Raw genomic sequence first — 19,723 nt, 5'->3', positions numbered from 1 at the left:
GGGAGTATAGTTTTAAGTTTATTTATTACTAGTTCCATCCCTATATTTATATAATATATTAATTTTCTAAAAATTGTGTTGTTTGTTTTGATAAAAAAAAATACACTATCACTATTTTTATAATTAATATTTTCTCCTGTTCACTGAATTTTTTCTTTTTATTATTTATTTTTATTTTTGAATGAGCAGAATGACCATCTCATTTAAAAGCTCAAGTTATTAAAAAATTCAACATTAATATATTTATCTGCAAACAAAAATCTCCAACACCGTCAACTACTACTGTTAAGATATAATATTAATCAAATTTTGGGCAATAAATAAATATGTACTTTTAAAGCAGATGAAATAGTAATATTTTATCAATATTGTAGCATATATATACTTATTCATTAAGTAAAAAAGAGTTATCTAAAATTAACATTTAACCATATAATAATTTTGAAATCCATATATATTTATATATATATATATATAAAATACTTCATGCATCACCTATATTTTCTCATTCTTTATTCAAATTGTTTCATTTAAATAGTTTTATTTTTATTTATAATAAATAATAATAATAATAATTTATTATTATAGGACCGATGTATTACAACGGAGTCTACCATCTGTTCTACCAATACAACCCAAAAGGCGCTGTCTGGGGCAACATCGTGTGGGCCCACTCGGTCTCTCGGGACCTCGTGTCCTGGGAGCGCCTGGAAAACGCCATCTACCCGTCCCGGACCTTCGACGCCTACGGCTGCTGGTCGGGCTCCGCTACCATCGTCGCCGGAAAACCCGTCATCCTCTACACCGGAATCATCGACGGCGCCAATACCCAGGTCCAGAACTACGCCATACCCGCCAACCTATCCGACCCGTATCTCCGGGTATGGGTCAAACCCGACAACAACCCCCTCATCAAACCCGACCCGTATATCAACAAGACCGCCTTCCGCGATCCCACCACCGCCTGGAAGGCCGCCGACGGCCGGTGGCGCCTCTCCCTCGGCGGCCGGTGGGGCCACCGCGGCATCGCCTATTTGTACCGGAGTAAGGACTTCGTGCGGTGGCTCAAGGCAGAGCAACCGCTGCACACGACGGCCGGGACCGGGAATTGGGAGTGCCCGGACTTTTTTCCGGTGGCGGTTTCCGGCGAGAGCGGTTTGGATACTTCGGCTGCCGGGGCGCACGTGAGGCACGTGATGAAGGTCAGCCTGGACGTAACGAGATACGAGTATTACACGATTGGGAGTTATGAAAATGACAAATATACCCCTGGCAAGGATATGATCGATGGATGGAATGGCTTGAGGTATGATTATGGAAACTTCTATGCCTCCAAGACATTCTTCGATCCGAAAAAGAATCGAAGAATCTTGTGGGGTTGGGCGAACGAGTCGGATAGCATGGCCGATGATGTCGAAAAAGGTTGGGCCGGGATTCAGGTACTCAAATTTTTATTATTTCACTTAAAAAAAATAGTATATTTATAACAAAATTTTATTTTTAAAGTTCACATAGCAAACTAAATTTCATCTCTAATTTTGTAACAAAAAAAAATAAATTTAGAGACAAAAAAATCTCATTAAAAAAATGATATTTTCTTGTAGTGAACTTTTGCTTTCAACGACGATTAAAAAACTCTATTTTCTTATATTTTCAACTTAGTTTTTTCATTACTTATCAATTTTTTTTTTCTTTTTTGTTTATAGTACATTCATATATATAATTATCATGTGTTTTTTTTTTTTTTTCAGCTAATCCCGCGTAAGGTATGGTTGGATCCGAGTGGGAAGCAATTGCTACAATGGCCGGTCGAAGAAATAAAAAAATTGAGGGGAAAGAAGATCGAGATAAAGAATAAAAAGCTCGAGAAAGGGAGAATAATCGAGATAAAAAATATTACCTCCGCTCAAGTAAGCAATTTTTTAATTTCATTTAACAAATGCGTAAGGTCAAGTATAAGTCAGTTGAATGACTATCTCATTTAAAATTTTGTTACAGGCAGACGTCGAGGTGGTTTTTTCATTTAATAGTTTGGACAAAGCTGAACCGTTCGACCCAAAGTGGGATCGATACGACGCACAAAAGCTTTGCGGCAAGAAGGGCTCAACCGTACATGGCGGATTAGGACCGTTCGGACTTGCGACACTCGCGTCTAAAAAGCTCGAAGAGTTTACGCCGGTCTTCTTCCGCGTATTCAAGGATCAATCGAAGCACATTGTCCTCATGTGCTCTGATGCATCGAGGTAAAAATATTCTCCCCGTCGCATTTTTTACCTTAGTTTTTACATACAACACATAACATCGAGACATGTTAGGGTGCTGAATTGAGAGAATCAACCTCATACTGATTATTCTATTCAACATATAAATATATTAAGACAAAATTGTCCATAATTCTCATGTAGTTCCAAAACTCAATGTAAAATCCTTTATATTTTAAAAATTGCATCGCGCCTTCCTATATTTTAAAAAACGTTGTATGAAACCTCCGCCATACAAAAAAATATAGATGATAAATTATCTTCTCATTACACAAAAATGTAAAAGAAAGGTTTAATGCAACGTTTTTTGAAATTTAAGGGATCGCTGTACAATTTTTAAAATATATGAGAATTTACGTTAAGTTTCGAAATCATGGGACGGTTATTGACAATTTTGCCATACATTAAATATAACTTAATAGTACATGATAACAATATATACAATACATGTTGTATAGATTGTTAGTATGTGCTAACTGATTTATTTTATACATGTACTGTGTTAATATAGCTTATATACTGAGATCAATTATAGCATATGCTATGTTGACTATTGTGGTATGCTTTCAACTTATATGTTATATTTGTATTATATTATCATATACCTTGTATTGTCAGTTGATATATGTTTTATTTATTTATTTATTTTTTTGTTTCGATATGAGATTTGAGTTTGTTTTTCAACAACGTTAATATCGAAACTCCTACACCTAACGGCGTTCTTCGATTGTGTTTAGGTCATCGTTGAAAGACGGGAAGGGATCATACCGGCCATCGTTCGCCGGATTCATCGACGCCGATTTGTCCAAGAAGAAGCTGTCCCTCCGGAGCTTGGTAAGCCAAGCCATCGAACGATCATTATTCATCGATCTTTGCAAGATCGAACCAAACAAACGGTCCTGATTTCATCGCTCAATTTCTCCTGATTGTTTTTATTTTTTTCAGATCGACAATTCTGTGGTTGAGAGCTTTGGCGAAGGAGGAAAAACTTGCATTTCGTCGAGGGTTTATCCAACTCTTGCAGTGTACGAGAATGCACATTTATATGTATTCAACAATGGCTCAGAGAATGTCCAGATCGACACCCTTCGGGCATGGTCCATGAACAGACCTAAGAACATGAACCAGTGATCAACAAATTATTACACAAAAAAATTAAATTAAGTTATTACACAAAATAGATATTTGATTTTCTTTTTGTTATTTTTTTTTCTTTATTTTAAGTTCTGAATAATTTGTATTGGGCCCGATGATTATAGCTACTGGGCCCATTAATTTTCGGGGTATATTACTTCGAGGATAGGCCCGTATTGAAGTCGGGGCTATAATTTTATATACATTAAGGGTATGTTCGTTTGTAGGATTTCATCTAAATTCTACTATTCATCCAAAATTTTTTCCCAAAAAACATCAAATCAAACCCCTATTTTTTATTTGTTATATTATACTAAAAATCAATTTTACATTCAAAACATCACATCAACACCTATTTATATCACATCATACAATTATTCAAATTCAAAATTTTTAAAATTCAAATCCCAACTCAAAATCCAAACACCTAAACAAACACACCCTAAATGAAATTTCTAAGCGTATGTTTATTTAAAGTTTGGATTTGAATTTAAATATTTGAAATAATAAAAGTTTTAGTATAAATTGGATTTTCGTGATATTGTGAATGAAAAATAATTTTTAAAATATATTAATAAAAAAAATATGTATTTGACTAGTGAATAGCTCGAAAGTAGTAGATTCAAGGCTTAAATAAAAACAGTCTAACTTAACATTTTACTCATTTTCTGAATAGTTTGTATTGGCCCATGAATTTAAACATATTGGGCCCTTATTTTCTTGTAGTATCAAAGAGAGGCCTGTATTTTTATAGCGGACACGTCAGCTCCGGCGAGCCACGCAGGCATCTTCAGCGCCGGAGGACTGAAACAACGAAAATTTTTCACTTATAGAACTAGTTTACGACAGGTTCCACTTACGAGACTAAAATGATAAGGAATTCTAGGGACTAAAAAAACAGTTTACCTTTTCTTGTAGTATCAAAGAAAGACCTGTATTTTTATAGGAGCTATATATTTACATACATTCCTGAAAAGAACAGTTGATATGTTGTTTTGATAAATTTAAATATAATAATTGTTACGAGTACATCACTACACCACAAACTATCTTCTACGGTACAATAATTTTGTCCTTATTATTTCATCACTATGGCGGGTTATGGTAAAATTAGAAATATGTTGAATAACACATCGTGTGCTATTAGATAATATACAATATTATTACAAAAAGTATATAATTTTTTTTTTAATATATAATTCAAATTCAAATACAAATATAATACAAAAATTTAAAATATATGATATATTTCTAGAGAGCAAATAACATACTCATACGGAGCATATGTGATACTTCTATATAATCCTCAATCCGTCCCAAAAGTATAGTCTTATGTGTGGACACGAAATTTAATGAATATTGATATTATATTGGTAGTTGGTAAAAAGTAAGGATAAATGACTTTTTTGCTCTTGTAAGTATATTAGTGTAAAAAGCAATGACAATTGTGTAATAATAATGAAAAAATAAGGATAATTTTACAGTTATATGATTATTTATAAAAATAAAACTATTATTTTGAGACGAATAAAAATAATAAATAAGACTATTATATTTGGACCGATGGAGTACATGTTTTAAATATAAATAAATAAAGCATGCTCTATTTGGAAAAATCAGAACCGCATTCCATCACACATATACTATCAATCAAATAATTTTCCTTTTAATTTACTAAAATATCTATAGGTAATTTTAATTTGTATATTCAAATACTTTTTTCTATATCATTCGATTTTTTATTTTATATTTTATTTTTTATTATTATACTAAAAGTGTCTCTTTCCTAATAAAGTAATCAGACGTGAATATTAAAATACCTATAATTTTTTTATATAAATTACAAAATACAATTAAACATATAAATAAAGTAAAAATAATAAGAATTTTAAAATCATTTTATATATTTACTAATGAATAAGATATTATTATTTTTTAATTTATTATAAAATTTTAAAAAAATATATTTGTGAGAAAGTAATATTAGGTGACACTTAATCTTAGAGGTTATGCTGTTTTAGTAAAAAATACAAAAAATACTTTATATTTTATTTATTGCCTCAAATCTATTGTGTGCATGAAATACATTTTTTGTTCAAAACTGATATTTGATTATAAATAAATATCTAATTAAGCAAATTTCATATAAATAAAAAATGTAAAATATTTTAAATAATTTTTTTAATAAAATAAATAAATAAATAATTGATTAATCTTTCATTTTATAGTTTTTGGAGACAAATTATCATCTGATATTTATAAAAACTATAAAAATTAATGATCGATTAATTATTTATTATTTATTTAATTCAAAAAAATTTATTTAAGATATTTTAAGTTTTTTTTTTTTTTTTTTTTTTTTTTTTTTTTTTAATTTGTATAAAACTTAGATATATTATTAAAATCAAATATCAATTTTAGACATTCGGTATGTTTAATGCAAATAAATAAAATATTTGGTGTTTTATGTAACAAAATCATGGAATTATGATTCAACTACTAAAAAACAATGAAACACTATTAATTAACTTTGATACCAAGAATTAATATCAACGACCCAAATAAATTCAACATATATATATATTAAATAAAATTAAACATCAGCACGTGATCTGATCTGAATTCCCTCCGTATATATCAGAAATTGCTAACAACTGAGAATTAAATAAAATTGATGAACTATTTTAGAAAGCGATAGAAATTACATTTGGTAAGAAATTTGGCTAACAATAAATAGCATTTAAGGTTTAGTGTTATATTTCACCACCCAACCATGTTTATTTATTGCATTTTAGGGATGTCACATGATGAAATAATTTTAGTTTATTTTTTTATTTGTATTTATTTATTTTGACTTCTTTGCTATTTCCTCCGTCACAAATATAGTGACTGCTACACCGTAGACGCGGTATTTTAGGATAGGTGTAATTATCAGATAATTAAGAATGTATTAGTAAAAATAATTATTTTATAATATAAATAATTATAAATTAAGATTAAGATAGCTAATTAGTTTAATAAAAAATTTAAAATGAAATTAAAATGTGTAATCATTTTCCAGAAAATGAAAGTGACATTGTATATCTATTTATTGAATATTTACTATGTGGCAAATATATATATATAGTGGGTGAGGTATTTAGAGTATAAAGGTTAGATAAGATTTCAATAAATGTGGGTACGTATAGATAGAGATATAAATATATATCCCCTCGTGCCACTCACGTGACAGCGATTTATTATGCCTGCCAGATTATTGAATGAAATTATTTTCTTACCCCTGTGGAGACTGATAAATGCCTACGTATCAGACATGCAGATTTCGCCATCCACCAACACTCTGCAACTCCGTCGCCGGAATTTGAGAAATGCCTGACGCCGGTCAAGTTTCCGATGGATTTTCCGATAGGCGTCGAGAGCTTGGGAATACAGAGCAGAACTGGTGCCGTGCGGTGTCGTCCGGTACCGGCGTCACCGTGCTGGCGCTTCAGATGGCGAAATCGCCGTCGGAGACCTCCGTACTTTCCGATATCCTTCTGAAGATTCAGAAATCTCATCCTATACTCCGATCTAAGCTCCATTATTGCAGGAACTCGAAGAATTTCTCGTTCCTCATCGCGTCTGCTCCTCGGCAGGTTCGTCTCGAGGTTCACGATGCTCGAGCGACGGCTGAGATTCTCCGAAATCTCTCCGCCGGAGGTTTCCCTAGCCTATCTCCGCTTCAATTGATCTTAGAAAAGGAATTGAACGCCAACAACTGGTCAGATCCTGGCGATTTCCCCTCCGACGGCGTCGAGGTGTTCTACGCTAGTGTATACGCCTTGTCCGACGCGAGAGCCGTCGTGGTGCTGCGGTTCCACACCTCGGTCTGCGATAGGACCACGGCGGAGGAGCTTCTGATGGAATTGATGGAGCTGGTGGAGGAGAAGGAAGGAGGAGCGGCGAAAAAGGAAATCGAAAACGAAGGGGAAGGGGAAAAGGGGATCGAAAGTCTGATACCTAACGGAATGGGGAAGAAGACGTTATGGTCACATGGAATGGACATGTTGGGATACTCTCTCAACTCCTTTCGGTTAACAAATTTGAAATTCAAAAACACGAAATCCGCGAGGCGTTCGGAGGTCGTCAGATTTCAAATCAACGCGCGCTGCACTGCCTCCATTCTCGCTGTAAGTTTGACTCAATTTCCGCTTTTCTCTGCTGTAAATTCGTAGCGGTGTGCTTTTTTCCTGTCGTATTGATTGCGATTCGCATTAAATCTTCTCAACAACTGCTGCTATGCATTCTGTTTCCGCCATTAATGACCATTGCTGAAGATCTGCTGAAGCTTTTTTTGCTTTTATCATTACGCGTGTCTCTAGGATCTGTAGCTGCAAGTCTTCTGTTTCGGTACGAATTTCAGTGATGAACACGCGACTATCGAGATTCGAGAGTGTTGATGTTTAGGAATCCATTAATCTGCAGAAACCTCACTTTTCATCTGATTATTTCCTGAATAATGAATGCAATGAAGAACATGATTTAGCTGAAAGGATTCATAACCATAACTGCAATCAAAATTGTTCCTCTGTTTCCAGAATGTTCTGCATCTCTTCAACATTAGCTAATTAATCAAAACTGATGGATTTGAATCTTCTTCGTCAGATTTGCAAATCCAAAGGAATTAAACTGTGTGGAGCTCTAGCAGCAGCTGCATTACTTGCTGCTCGTTCTACGAAATCCCAAAGCTCCGACAAGAAGAAATACGGCGTCGTGACTCTCACCGATTGTCGCTCCATTCTCGATCCACCTCTTCCTGCTCATCACTTCGGTAAGATCATTGCCATTGCCGCTTAATTAATATGGAACCGTGCACCTCACGTGCCGACCTTGACCTGACTCATTAATGACCCGACTCGACTCTTTTATAGAAATTGATAAGCTCGACAATTATTATTTCTATAAACCAGCTCGTATTAGACTAATTAATTGTAGGATATTTTTGTCCCTTTATGTATTAGTGTAAGACATCATTTTCTGCATTAAAACTCTGATTCTCTATTTAAATACATACACATATATGGTCAAACCTTGCCATATGCGTTTAAGTCATTATAATATTATTATAAACAATACCGTGTATATCTTAATACAATATAAATGTATCACATGAAATAGTTCATGCTATAATTTTATACAGCAGGCAGTAGTTGATTTTAGCCTATGATATATTCTTATACAATATACATATAATTATGAACAAATAATATATCATTTTATTACACATAATATATATTTATATAATATGAATATGTATTGTTTGTATCTGTTATGGATGCTGATTTGAAAAATCAGATGTTGATTTTTCTAAATCAGCACATCATTTCCTTTAGCTTGTATTCCTAAATGAGCTGATTCAAACTTATACTGATAACATATTTGAGTTGAGTTCGAAAGGGGCATACTTGGATCGAGTTTTGAAATTTTGATAAATTTTAAAAATAGTAATAAATTTAAATTTTGATTATAATCTAATTTGAAAATTCTCTATTATTATTTTAGAAATTGCATGGACAGTTTCGTAATTTTTAAAATATCTATTCATTTCTCTTTGCTATCATCAATAAAAGGGTCATCATCAGAGGCAGGTAATCCCTTTAAAATGGCGCGAGACTCGTTCGTCTTTTTAAAAAATATTGCACAAAAATTTATTTCATACAATTTTGTATTAGGAGTGGGAATTGTTCAAACTTTTCAAACTTGAGTATGAGCAATTTTGCTTTAAATATTTGGTAGTGATATTTTTTTGAAAATATTTATGAGTTGTTGATATTGATTGTAGGTTTCTACCACTCGGCGATCCTCAACATCCACAGCGTGAAGGGCACAGAAAACCTGTGGGACTTAGCCAAGATTTGCTACTCAGTGTTCGAAGAGTACAAGAAGTGCAACAGACACTTCTCGGACATGGCTGATCTCAACTTCCTCATGTCCAAAGCCGTCGATAATCCGAGCCTCACGGCATCCTCGTCCCTCCGCAGCGCCTTGATCTCCGTCTTCGAGGACCCCGTCATCGACAACTCCAAGAAAATGCAGCAGAAGATTGGCGTTGAGGACTACATCGGCTGCGCATCAGCCCACGGCATTGGCCCTTCCATTGGCATGTTCGACACCGTCCGCAACGGCGAGCTCGATTGCGCCTGCGTCTATCCCGCTCCTCTGCATTCCCGGGATCAGATCACCGAGCTCGTCGACCGTGTCAAAAGGCTTCTAATCGACGGATGCTTCTAGAAGTTTCTAGATTCTCGACTTTGTATCGATATTAACTAGGTACTATCTATATACCTATATATACCCTGAGATCATCTGTTCCAAAAATAAAACCTATCTCCATATCTCTACACACATAATGTATATATATATACACACACGTATGTATGTCTTATACACTACATGTGTGAGGATAGGAGGATAGAATTTATTTTTGGGACAGAGGATCCGATCTGATATATATATATTTCTACTATGTTAAAAAAGGCTGCTCTTTTGAGCTTGAGTACTTTGTTACGACGGCGCGGCGATCATTTTACATCGAAAACTTTGAATGTTTTTTTTTTTGTTTTTTGGTAAGGAAAGGGATTCGACGAATGGTCGCCGTAAATTATTGAAAGGGGTTCGTAGAATCATATCATTTTCTTAGGGGCATTGGCATTGTGGTCATTGTCGATCTTGAGCTGCTCTTCAAATTTTGCGGCAGATGCAGAGGCTCTGTCGTCGAGCCATTGGATGATGTCGGAAAATACAATGTCGAGATTCTCCGGTAGCTCGCCGTAGGAGAGGGAATGCCACATCCCGGGGTAGAGCTTCCACGTCTTGTCGGTAGCGCGAGCCGTCTCATACAAGACTCGGCTCACCGCCGGATCGGTGACCTTGTCGTCTTCTCCGTGCAGGACAATGAAGGGTAAGGAGACCTGTTTGATTACACTATTATCATTTTTTTGGTTTCTGGCAAGGATTTGATCATCATGCTTTTGAAGAAGAAACGTACTACAGATATATCTAAAAATTGACTACAGTAACTGTGATGAATTAGTTAGCACGTACAGATGTAAATTGATAGCACATTAATATACATTAATATAATACTAACTATAATAAAACAGTTCACATAACATATCTTACAACTAATCTTAGCATATAGTATAGATTAATACAAATATAAACGAGTAGACACACAATACAATTTTAACAATGATGATGATTACAATGAAATAACACACGTCTTTATTATATAAAAAATGTGTTGTTTGTAATAAAAATATGTGATGTTAGTTCAATATAATAGCGTGTGCTGTATGAGAGTATATCATATGCTAAAATGAAGTATTGTATGTGCTGTATGATGCACTGTTAGATCATGTGCTGTATTTATATTATATTAAGATATATTGTGTGCTGTTTATGGTAACACCGTATGCAATTTTGTAGCACACAGTGTACTATTCAGTACAGTACTGAATTTTACATTAAAAAAAGTAGCCGTCGCCTCGTCCTATAAATGATTTTTCAGGCATAATTGGTCTTCCAGTGTAAAAAATGTGCACGTGGCACTCCCTGGAACGCTGAAGCACACGTGCCCGCCAGATAGACATCATCTGGCGGAAATATAAATTTTTTCTTCGTCCCATAACTAACTATTTATCAATTTAGTTCGATGTTTTTATTATTATTATTTTTTTTGGATTTTTTTACGGACACGTTGATTTTTTTAGTTTCATAATTGATGTTTTTATCATTTTAATTCTATAGTAACTTTTTTTTTGTTATTATCTCGTGGAAATGTGTGCTCCGATGTACTTAGACGCGTGTTACATAGACATATTCGGACCGAAAGACCAATTTTGCCAAAAAAAAAAAAAATCACTTATTGGACGATTTTTATACAAATTTTAATTATGAAACTACTCCCTCCGTCCCATATAATATGAGTATATTACTGTAGACACGAGAATTTAGGTAAAGTATAATTAGTAATTAATTAAAAAATATATTAGTAAAAATAATGATTATTTAGTAAGAATAACTATAGATTAAGATTTAGATAACTAAATAGTTTAATTAAGATTAAAAAAAATTTAAATTTTAAATTTTAAAATATGATTAAAGTGTATAATTAATTTTTCAAAAAAAGGAAAGGACAAATTATGTGGGACGGACGAAAATAGAAAATAGGGACAAATTATGTGGGACGGAGGGAGTAAATAATAAGAAGATCAGATATGATATTTTCTGCTTTGGTCTGAGCCCGCACGGATTTGCTTTTGGATATCCTCCAAAAGGCCTCATACTAGTGGAGCAAGCCCACCACCACAACCAATGCCCAATGCCACCTAGTCCACTTCACCATCTAACCGGGCTCTGATACCAGAGTTGAGACTGGGTCAACTCAACACTAGTATGATATTGTCCGCTTTGGGCTAAGCCCGCACGGATTTGTTTTTGGATATCCTCCAAAAGGTCTCATTCTAGTGGAGTTCACTTGTGACTTATAAGGTGTGCAATTTTCTTCGTCCAATGCGGGACTCGGGTTTGCACATCAACATTATTTAAAATACAATTTTTTTTAAAAAAATTAATGTATTTTTTTTGAATAACGTGGAACCCGCAGTTACTACCCGAAAATACGTATTGTGTAAACATCCGACCGAATCTAATATCCAGCAAATCAGACCCGACGAAAAAGACAAGACAAACGAAAAAAATAATAAAAAATGTATTTTAGTATTATGAAAGGATGAAATGAGTGAGTTGAGGGTTACCTCACGAAGTCGTTTCTCCAAATCGAGGCAGGCTTTGTAAAGCTCATGGCTGGTCTGAAGGCGGGGTCGGCCTTTGTACGTGTACGGATTTGATCGAATCTGTCACCATTACCCAATTTTGAAATTAATTAAATACCACACTACTATTATTATAATTCATTTATTACAACAGTACTAAAAATAATTTCAAATAAAATCAATTTTTTAAAAAATAACAATACTGATGATAATGACGAGTAAGAGTCAGAGTGTGGAAATGAAAGAATGTAATGAGAGGACCTGTTGTCTGACACGTGGATCTCTGAAGGCGGAGTCAACGATGTCCGGCGACGGAGTCAACTTCCAAGTTGGAGCCAGTCGAGCCAGTGAAGTCAACGCTTTTATTACCAATGGGCTCGGTTTCATCTCTTCAGCTATCTATCCATACAAATAATACATTTGGGTCCGATAAAAACACAAACCTTTGATTGTGTTTATTTTATGGCCGTACAAAATCTATTGGTGGTTTCATGAAATTGCATCAAATTTTTTATATTTTTAAAATTGCGTCAAATTTTTTCGTGGTTTCATAAATTCTGCGTCTAATCCTCTCGGCAGTCCTTATTTAACGGTATTTGACATAAATGCGCCCAAATTAAAAATAAATTTTAAAATCTCAATTTTTAAACTACTATAATTATAAATATATTCATTTTTCTTGTATTTAGTCTAAAAAATAATAAATATACTAAAAAATAATTATTTTATCAGGTTTTAAGAGTTTATTTTTACTGTTTTTTAAGCTAAATATAAGAAAAATATATATTTTTAAAATTTTAGAGGTTTATAAATTAAAATTCTAAAATTTATTCACAATTTGGGTGCATTTAGGTCAAATACTGTTTAACTTGTATTTTTTATTTTATCTCAAATTATCATATTTAATACTAACGATTTAAATTTTTGTGCCAAGGATAATAAATTTTTATGTGAAATATAGAAAATTGTGTAGACAATATAAAAATAAAAAATGAATATAATATATTAATTTTTTTGAATTTTTTTTTTGAGTTTAAAAATAAAGCGGAAATTAATTTAAATAAAATTTTAATTTTAATTTGTATTTAAATAATATTTTATTTTGTGAAAAATAATATTTTTATCGACAACTATTTATAAGGTAACCAAACAAACTGAAAATATGTAGAAGAATTAAAAAATAGAAAAGTAAAATTAAGTAAAAGAAAGAAAAAAGCAGATTAATTACCTTACACATGGGGGCCACAAGAACAGCGCCGTCCCAGAAGTCCGGGTCCTTCAAGTGCAAACGGAGGGCCATGGCGCCTCCCATCGATTCCCCCATCACAAATCTCATCTTTCTCTCGTTCTCCTTTTTCTCTACCATTCGGTCACAAACAATTTTATAAATTAATAATTATAATATATAAATTAATTAATTATTAAAAAAATATAAAAAAAATAAATACTCGAAATGGCAGTGAAGCAATTGAAGAGGTCGTCAACAAGATTGTCAAAATTAGGAATAAGTCCGAGCATTCCCGACGACTTGCCGTGGCCCTCGCAATCCACCCCGTAAACCTCGTACCCTGCCCGTGCCAGCCTCACCGCACACCCTGCTGCAATATAATACTATAATATAATCAATTATTAATTTAATTTTATTAACTAAATAAATAATTAAATAAACAAATATCCCACTCTCTCGTTCAAATTTATCTTTTTTTTTTCTTTTCAATTGTGATCTAAATTTATTTTTATTTTTAATTTTTAATAAAAAAATAAAAAATTTTACTCAAAAAAGTAAAAATTATTATGTTTCCTTATTTTTATAAAATTCATGTCCAGTCAAATGAACATAATTGGATGAATACTCAAATCATATTGATTGGCCCCAACATGTGTTCGTTCACTTAACAATTTTTTTTTAACATATTTTTTAAAAAATATTTATATATTTACACACTCATTATTCTTATATTATCTACATAAAATTTTGTAAACAAAAACACAAAATAAACCCATTCTATTTTAAAAATAAATAAATTTGATGAACAGATGAAGTAAGATACACGTGCCGTGCATTGAGATGCTGCACTCCATGGCGTAACCATGGCATAGGAACACCAGGCCCTTTGGTCCTCCGCCGCCTGCCGCCGGCGATCGCCACCAGCACGTGAATAGCTTTACCCCTCGTCGGTTTATTACGTACTCCTTTGTATATATATATATATATATATATAAGTTATTACCACCACGATCAATCCACATCAGATCTGGCATATATATATATATATATATGGTTTCTTGATTTTGATTGATTGATTAACGTAGGATCTTACTTACCTCGTCGTATTTGACATCCTTAGGAAGATCTTTATGTCGATTCTCCTACAACAATTAAAGATCAATCACACATATGATATATATGAATGAAGGAATGAATATTAGGGTTTGTATAAATTGAGGAGGACAAATTAATTAAAAATAATGATAACAACTACAACAACTTTTAGAGAGTACCATCATATCCATGAGAAGAGAAATTTGTGATTGTAGATATATATATATGTATATATATAAATATATGTTTGTGTATATAATGTTGGAATGGAAAAGGGAAGCTAAGGTGGAAAGATTGTTTCTAATGTTTTTATTTATTTTCTATATTTGAATACAAAAAGGGTCTGTTTAGCTGCGATTTAAAATTGATTTGAAATAAAATGCTATTTGAATTTTTGTTTAAATAATATTTTGATGTGATATTTTGCAAGATAAAATAATGTATTTTTATTAAAATTGTAAAAGATAAATAATACTATTAATTTTAATTTAAAATCAGGTAAGAACCAACTCTAAATATAGGAGTGATTTAATGATTATGAATAAATTAATAGCACAAATTTGTAGAAGGAAAATGTGATTAGAAAATTTAGGAAATTTAGACCTTGTTAGGTGTAGAATATATTTAAAAATGTAGATAATTTAAAGAAAGTGGTTAATGGGAATGAGATTTTATTGGGTGGGTGGCTTTTCTTTATGTCATGCAAAGTTGGCTTCTTCTCTCCACATAGAACTATCTATGTTGCTCTTATTACATATGTATACTTTTAATTTTTTTTAATAATAAAATTAATCACCATGATAATTGAGATTAATCAGTTATATAATATATAGACCAATTACACATAACTATGAACAAACTGTTATAAAATTTTGGTTCATAAAATTTGTATAGAGACTATTATTGGATTCATACACAAACACACTTAATCCTGTGGCCCAATTGAACATAAGCCCTAACCCCGACCCGTAACCCGGTGCCCGCGATCCGACCCGTAACAATTCTAAAATCCATAACTCACTATCTCCTATAAAACTCTATAGGGTATGTTTGTTTGTGGGTTTTGGATTTTTGAATAGTAAAAAGTTAAATTTGAATAATTGTTTGATGCGACAACTATATAAAAAAAAGTAAATTAAATTTATAATACTCCCTCCGTCCACTTAATAAGTTTATATTTACCTTTTGTGTCATTGTATTTAACATTAAAAATATACTTATATTTGTATAATTTTTTATACAAATGTCATTATATTTGTATTATAAGACACTAATAAATATATTTTTTGTCATTTTCTTTTGATTTGATTTGTACTATATTTTGATATGATCATTAATATTTAAAGATCAGCATGCAAAAAACAAATGTCAACCTTCTAAGTGGACGGAGGGAGTATAATATAAAAAAAGTAATTATTTCATGTGATATTTTTAGAGAAAAAAAAGGATTTGAATAATAAAAATTGTACTAAAATCCACAAAAGATCGCAACCTTAGATAAAATACATAAGCCACAACTATATATGAAAATGTTATTTATCAATTTTTGGTGTCTTAAAACTCAATCCAAAATGACTCATTTATAGAGAGAGACTTATGACTAATTTGGCACCGCAAACCACATACTATATATATATGTATATATATATATATATTCCTATCACCACTTCCATAGTTAACACCAAAAAATCACATCAGATTAGATCAATTAACAAGTCATGATCATCATCACTTCTAACACAAAAATCATACATATATATATATATATATATATATAGAGTTCGAGTCATCCCTGCAACGACATGGTACGGATTAATCGATTTGGGGGTGGCGGCGACAACTCTCCACCTTCAACGAGCTCCCCAATGCAAAACCCGCCGTTGCTGGTCTCGACGGCGTGGATCACCTGCCGGAATGTGGCAACGCTGCACGGCACCGCCAGCCCCTCCTGGTGCTCGAATCCGAACTCCTCACGCGCCTTCTCCAGCAGTATCTTAAACAGAGGGTGCGAAAGGTACGCTGTTGGCACCACAAACCTCTCCCGCTCCTTTCCGACGTACACGGCGAAAGTTCCGCCACCTCTCCGGCCGCCGGAGTTGGTCTCGCCGCCGGGCAAGCACTCGTACTGCGGGGGTTTGGGATTATTTACGGCGCCGCCGATTACCTTGACCTTCTTTGCTAGTTTCCTGACGGACCTGAGCTTCTTGATGCCCATCATTTTTTGTAAATTACCTACCCTGTGGGATCGAAATTGATTGAATGTATGATATTGGGAATTGAATTTAGGGAAATCAGAATGAAATTAGGGTTAGGGTTAGGGTTAGGGTTTGGAATTGGTGCAGCATTTTGATTGATTGATTATTAATGCAGACCTGAAGAAGAAGAAGAAATAGAAGAGGAAGAGGAAGAAGATGAAGAATGGATCGCCATTAATAGGTAGCTTCGATTCCCTGCAGGCTGCAGGCACGAATAATAATCATAATGTACATTTATTTATTAATTATTGCTAATAAAATAACTTTTTTTTTTTAGTTCAAGCACAAAAATCAAAGCTTCTATTCAGGGAATGTTTAATATATATATATATATATATATAGAGAGAGAGAGAGAGAGAGAGAGAGAGAGAGAGAGAGAGAGAGAGAGAGAGAGAGAGAGAGAGAGAGAGAGAGAGAGAATGGAATTTGTGTTTTAGTGGACGACATGAAAGTGTAAGATGTGTGTGTTCAAATGATTGGTGATATTATTTATTTTATTTTGTGTATTACAATTATTTAGAGAGAGAGAAGTATTGTTTGTTAAGGATGAAACCTAATCCAAGAATGAATTAATTTGATGATTTGTCTTCCAATATTCATTTAATTAATAATAAATATTAATATAATCCCATCACATTATTTTATGCTGAGACATCAAAACATTTCAGTGCAGAATGAATCTATTGCCCCATATGTTAAATTAATTATATATTCCCTTTTTAATTTATCTCATAATAAAAATATAAATAAATAAATATATATATAAACGTGGGACGTGCTATGCACTGCTTTTCCTCTCTCTCTCTCTCTCTCTCTCTCTCTCTCTATATATATATTTTATGTACTGTACGGAACAAGACTGATATTTTAGTATTAATCTTGTTAACAAATCTAATCATATATGATGTGTATATATATATATATATATATATGATTCCCTATAATTTATTATTGGTATTAATATCGGTTGGTGTTAGATATAATTACTTATTTTTGTATTAAACCCAACTAATTATGAGAACCAATCCAAATAACCTAACATGAAACAGACTAAATAATTGAAAATGTTACTAAACAATTGAGTAAAATTGTAAAAATAGAAAAAAAACATATGTCATAATAATAATAGATAAGCAAAAAAAAAAAAAATAAATAAATAAATAAATTTTAATTTATAAATTAAACCTATGCCAATATTATGTTTTTTTTCAAAGATTTATCAATAACCGAAGTAACGAAAAAAGAAATTAAAAGTACATAGTCGGAAAAGAAATGTGAGTGTATAAACATTAGGATTTTAAGTGACCATCGGATCGATCTAGGACTTGGATTACATATATTATTGGAATATTCGGCGATCTAAACTTTAATTATTTTTAAAACTCATGAAATATTCTTGTGTTCAAAATTGATAACGGCTAATTTATTATTAGCCTTAATGTTTAGAGAAAGAGGACACTAAAGAAAGTTTTCTCTATATTTTCTTTATGAACAACGTTAAAATAGTAGCGATAAATATTATTTCTTGTATATATAATAGTAGTAATCAATTTCAAAAATCCATTGTTACTGTTGATATTCGCAACCATAAGGCATAAAACAATCGAAAAGATAAATATATTAAAAACATAATGGCATCTGATATAAAAATACTTTGCGATATATCTTTCTTCTTTTCTTTTTTTTTTTTTTTTTTTTTTTTTTTAATGTATAATCAATCATTTTTTTTTTTCATGTATATATATAATATTAGCAATCAATTGTAAATCTAAGACTAAATATTTTTGATAGTATACCTTATAAAAACACAGTCGGATCTGATATAGAAATACCTTGCAAAAAGATCGCTCCGGAGGTGTTTCTGAATCCAAAGCGGTCGCTTCTTATGATCACGAAAAATCGTAATATTCGAAATCAAGGTTTAAAGTTATGTCTTGTCGGAAAGCCTCCCACTCTACCAAGTTCTTTATTTATAATTGTGTTATGTTCTAACAATAAAGGATAACCATAAAACATTTGGATTATATTTTGACCATGTCGATTTATTAACTTAAAATAAAATTTATATGGGATTTGCATAGATTTTTTTCTTGGGAATGTATATTAATATAATTAACCATAAGAATAAAACAGTTACTGTATATGATTGTGTCTAAGAAAGAAAGTATCAATATAAATGAACTATTATTATAATATAAATTAAATTATGTTATATCTTAAAAAGAATTCTCATTAACATTTATAGAGTTTTATATTAAGAAATATTAAACCTTTGATCTTATCATATGATATTCATATAAATATTTTATCATTCAGAAAATTCTATGACCATGTTTTAGTTGAAATATTTCTTCTTTTGAATTTTATTTTATTTTATTTTATTTTATTTTATTTTTACTTTTCAATATTTTATTTTATTTTGAAAATATATTTTTAATATTTATTTTTCAAAGTTCAGTGTCTAAGGTAGATTTGTCCAAAAATGACCTAAATAGCCAGCTATATTTCCAAACTATTAGTTGTTATAATTGGTTCAAAAAAATATAAAAATCATTTAAAGTATAATTTAGTTTATAAAACTTGAAGATATCCATGTAAATTATAATTCAAAACTAAATTATATTTTTTTATTTAATTTTAAAAAAATTAAGTAAACGCACAGTATAAAAATAAAAAATACAAGCACTATGCAAGACAAGATTCAAAAGAAAAAAATCACCAAACAAACTCTAGTGTAACATTTCAAATCGAAAAAAATAAAAAACAAAAAACCCTTGGGCTTGAAGAATTGGGTTAAAAAAACCAGACCCTGAAAGGCAATAACATACACAAAATTTTGGAGACAAAAAACCTAAAGTGAATTGAAATAAAACTCATGTATACAAGAAATAAGTCACTTACAAATAATCCCAAATATAATATTTCAAAATAACA

The 19,723-nt window shown here is 31.8% G+C and overlaps 4 protein-coding genes across 6 annotated transcripts; 2 read left to right on the top strand and 2 right to left on the bottom strand.

Annotated features, from left to right (window-relative positions):
* Nucleotides 1-588: 588 nt before the first annotated feature.
* On the top strand, nt 589-3,621 carry LOC127263710 (beta-fructofuranosidase, insoluble isoenzyme 1-like). Its single transcript, XM_051292882.1, has 5 exons — nt 589-1,439; nt 1,752-1,910; nt 1,999-2,243; nt 2,999-3,095; nt 3,207-3,621. Exons 1-5 carry the CDS (start codon nt 594-596, stop codon nt 3,390-3,392), a joined length of 1,533 nt encoding a protein of 510 aa, XP_051148839.1. The 5' UTR covers nt 589-593; the 3' UTR covers nt 3,393-3,621.
* A 2,973-nt stretch (nt 3,622-6,594) lies between these two features.
* Nucleotides 6,595-10,219, top strand: LOC127263343 (uncharacterized). 3 transcript variants are annotated; one of them, XM_051292325.1, is made up of 4 exons: nt 6,595-6,913; nt 6,985-7,564; nt 8,040-8,205; nt 9,217-9,978. In XM_051292325.1, the coding sequence occupies exons 1-4, from the start codon at nt 6,789-6,791 to the stop codon at nt 9,663-9,665; spliced, it is 1,320 nt and encodes a 439-aa protein (XP_051148282.1). In that variant the 5' UTR covers nt 6,595-6,788; the 3' UTR covers nt 9,666-9,978. The 3 variants fall into 3 exon arrangements, with proteins under 3 accessions (XP_051148282.1, XP_051148281.1, XP_051148280.1); XM_051292324.1 differs by adding an exon at nt 10,138-10,219 and having other exon boundaries at nt 6,596-7,564; nt 9,217-9,704; XM_051292323.1 differs by having other exon boundaries at nt 6,597-7,564.
* LOC127263594 (caffeoylshikimate esterase-like) lies at nt 10,009-14,275 on the bottom strand. The gene is made up of 6 exons (XM_051292695.1): nt 14,263-14,275; nt 13,660-13,806; nt 13,440-13,570; nt 12,473-12,610; nt 12,194-12,292; nt 10,009-10,345 (listed from the first exon to the last, which is right to left on the bottom strand). The coding sequence occupies exons 1-6, from the start codon at nt 14,273-14,275 to the stop codon at nt 10,058-10,060; spliced, it is 816 nt and encodes a 271-aa protein (XP_051148652.1). The 3' UTR covers nt 10,009-10,057.
* Nucleotides 14,276-16,320: 2,045 nt separating this feature from the next.
* On the bottom strand, nt 16,321-16,919 carry LOC127263344 (auxin-responsive protein SAUR26-like). Its single transcript, XM_051292327.1, has one exon. It carries the CDS (start codon nt 16,750-16,752, stop codon nt 16,321-16,323), a length of 432 nt encoding a protein of 143 aa, XP_051148284.1. The 5' UTR covers nt 16,753-16,919.
* Between the last annotated feature and the right edge of the window lie 2,804 nt (nt 16,920-19,723).

The sequence above is a fragment of the Andrographis paniculata genome, unplaced genomic scaffold, assembly GCF_009805555.1.
Source record: "Andrographis paniculata isolate CXL003 unplaced genomic scaffold, ASM980555v1 Contig69END, whole genome shotgun sequence".
In the NCBI taxonomy this organism is placed as follows: domain Eukaryota; kingdom Viridiplantae; phylum Streptophyta; class Magnoliopsida; order Lamiales; family Acanthaceae; genus Andrographis; species Andrographis paniculata.
This window is presented reverse-complemented; position numbering and strand designations above follow the sequence as displayed.

Coding starts and splice junctions, on each gene's coding strand:
- LOC127263710 (XM_051292882.1), top strand. CDS start 594: ATGTATTACAACGGAGTCTACCATCTGTTCTACCAATACAACCCAAAA. Junction 1,911..1,998: donor AAAATATTACCTCCGCTCAA/GTAAGCAATTTT, acceptor ATTTTGTTACAG/GCAGACGTCGAGGTGGTTTT. Junction 2,244..2,998: donor ATGTGCTCTGATGCATCGAG/GTAAAAATATTC, acceptor GATTGTGTTTAG/GTCATCGTTGAAAGACGGGA.
- LOC127263343 (XM_051292324.1), top strand. CDS start 6,764: ATGCCTGACGCCGGTCAAGTTTCCGATGGATTTTCCGATAGGCGTCGA. Junction 7,565..8,039: donor GCACTGCCTCCATTCTCGCT/GTAAGTTTGACT, acceptor CTTCTTCGTCAG/ATTTGCAAATCCAAAGGAAT. Junction 8,206..9,216: donor TCTTCCTGCTCATCACTTCG/GTAAGATCATTG, acceptor TATTGATTGTAG/GTTTCTACCACTCGGCGATC.
- LOC127263594 (XM_051292695.1), bottom strand. Junction 12,611..13,439: donor TTGTGGCCCCCATGTGTAAG/GTAATTAATCTG, acceptor TTGTATGGATAG/ATAGCTGAAGAGATGAAACC. Junction 10,346..12,193: donor TGGAGAAACGACTTCGTGAG/GTAACCCTCAAC, acceptor GTAATCAAACAG/GTCTCCTTACCCTTCATTGT.
- LOC127263344 (XM_051292327.1), bottom strand. CDS start 16,752: ATGATGGGCATCAAGAAGCTCAGGTCCGTCAGGAAACTAGCAAAGAAG.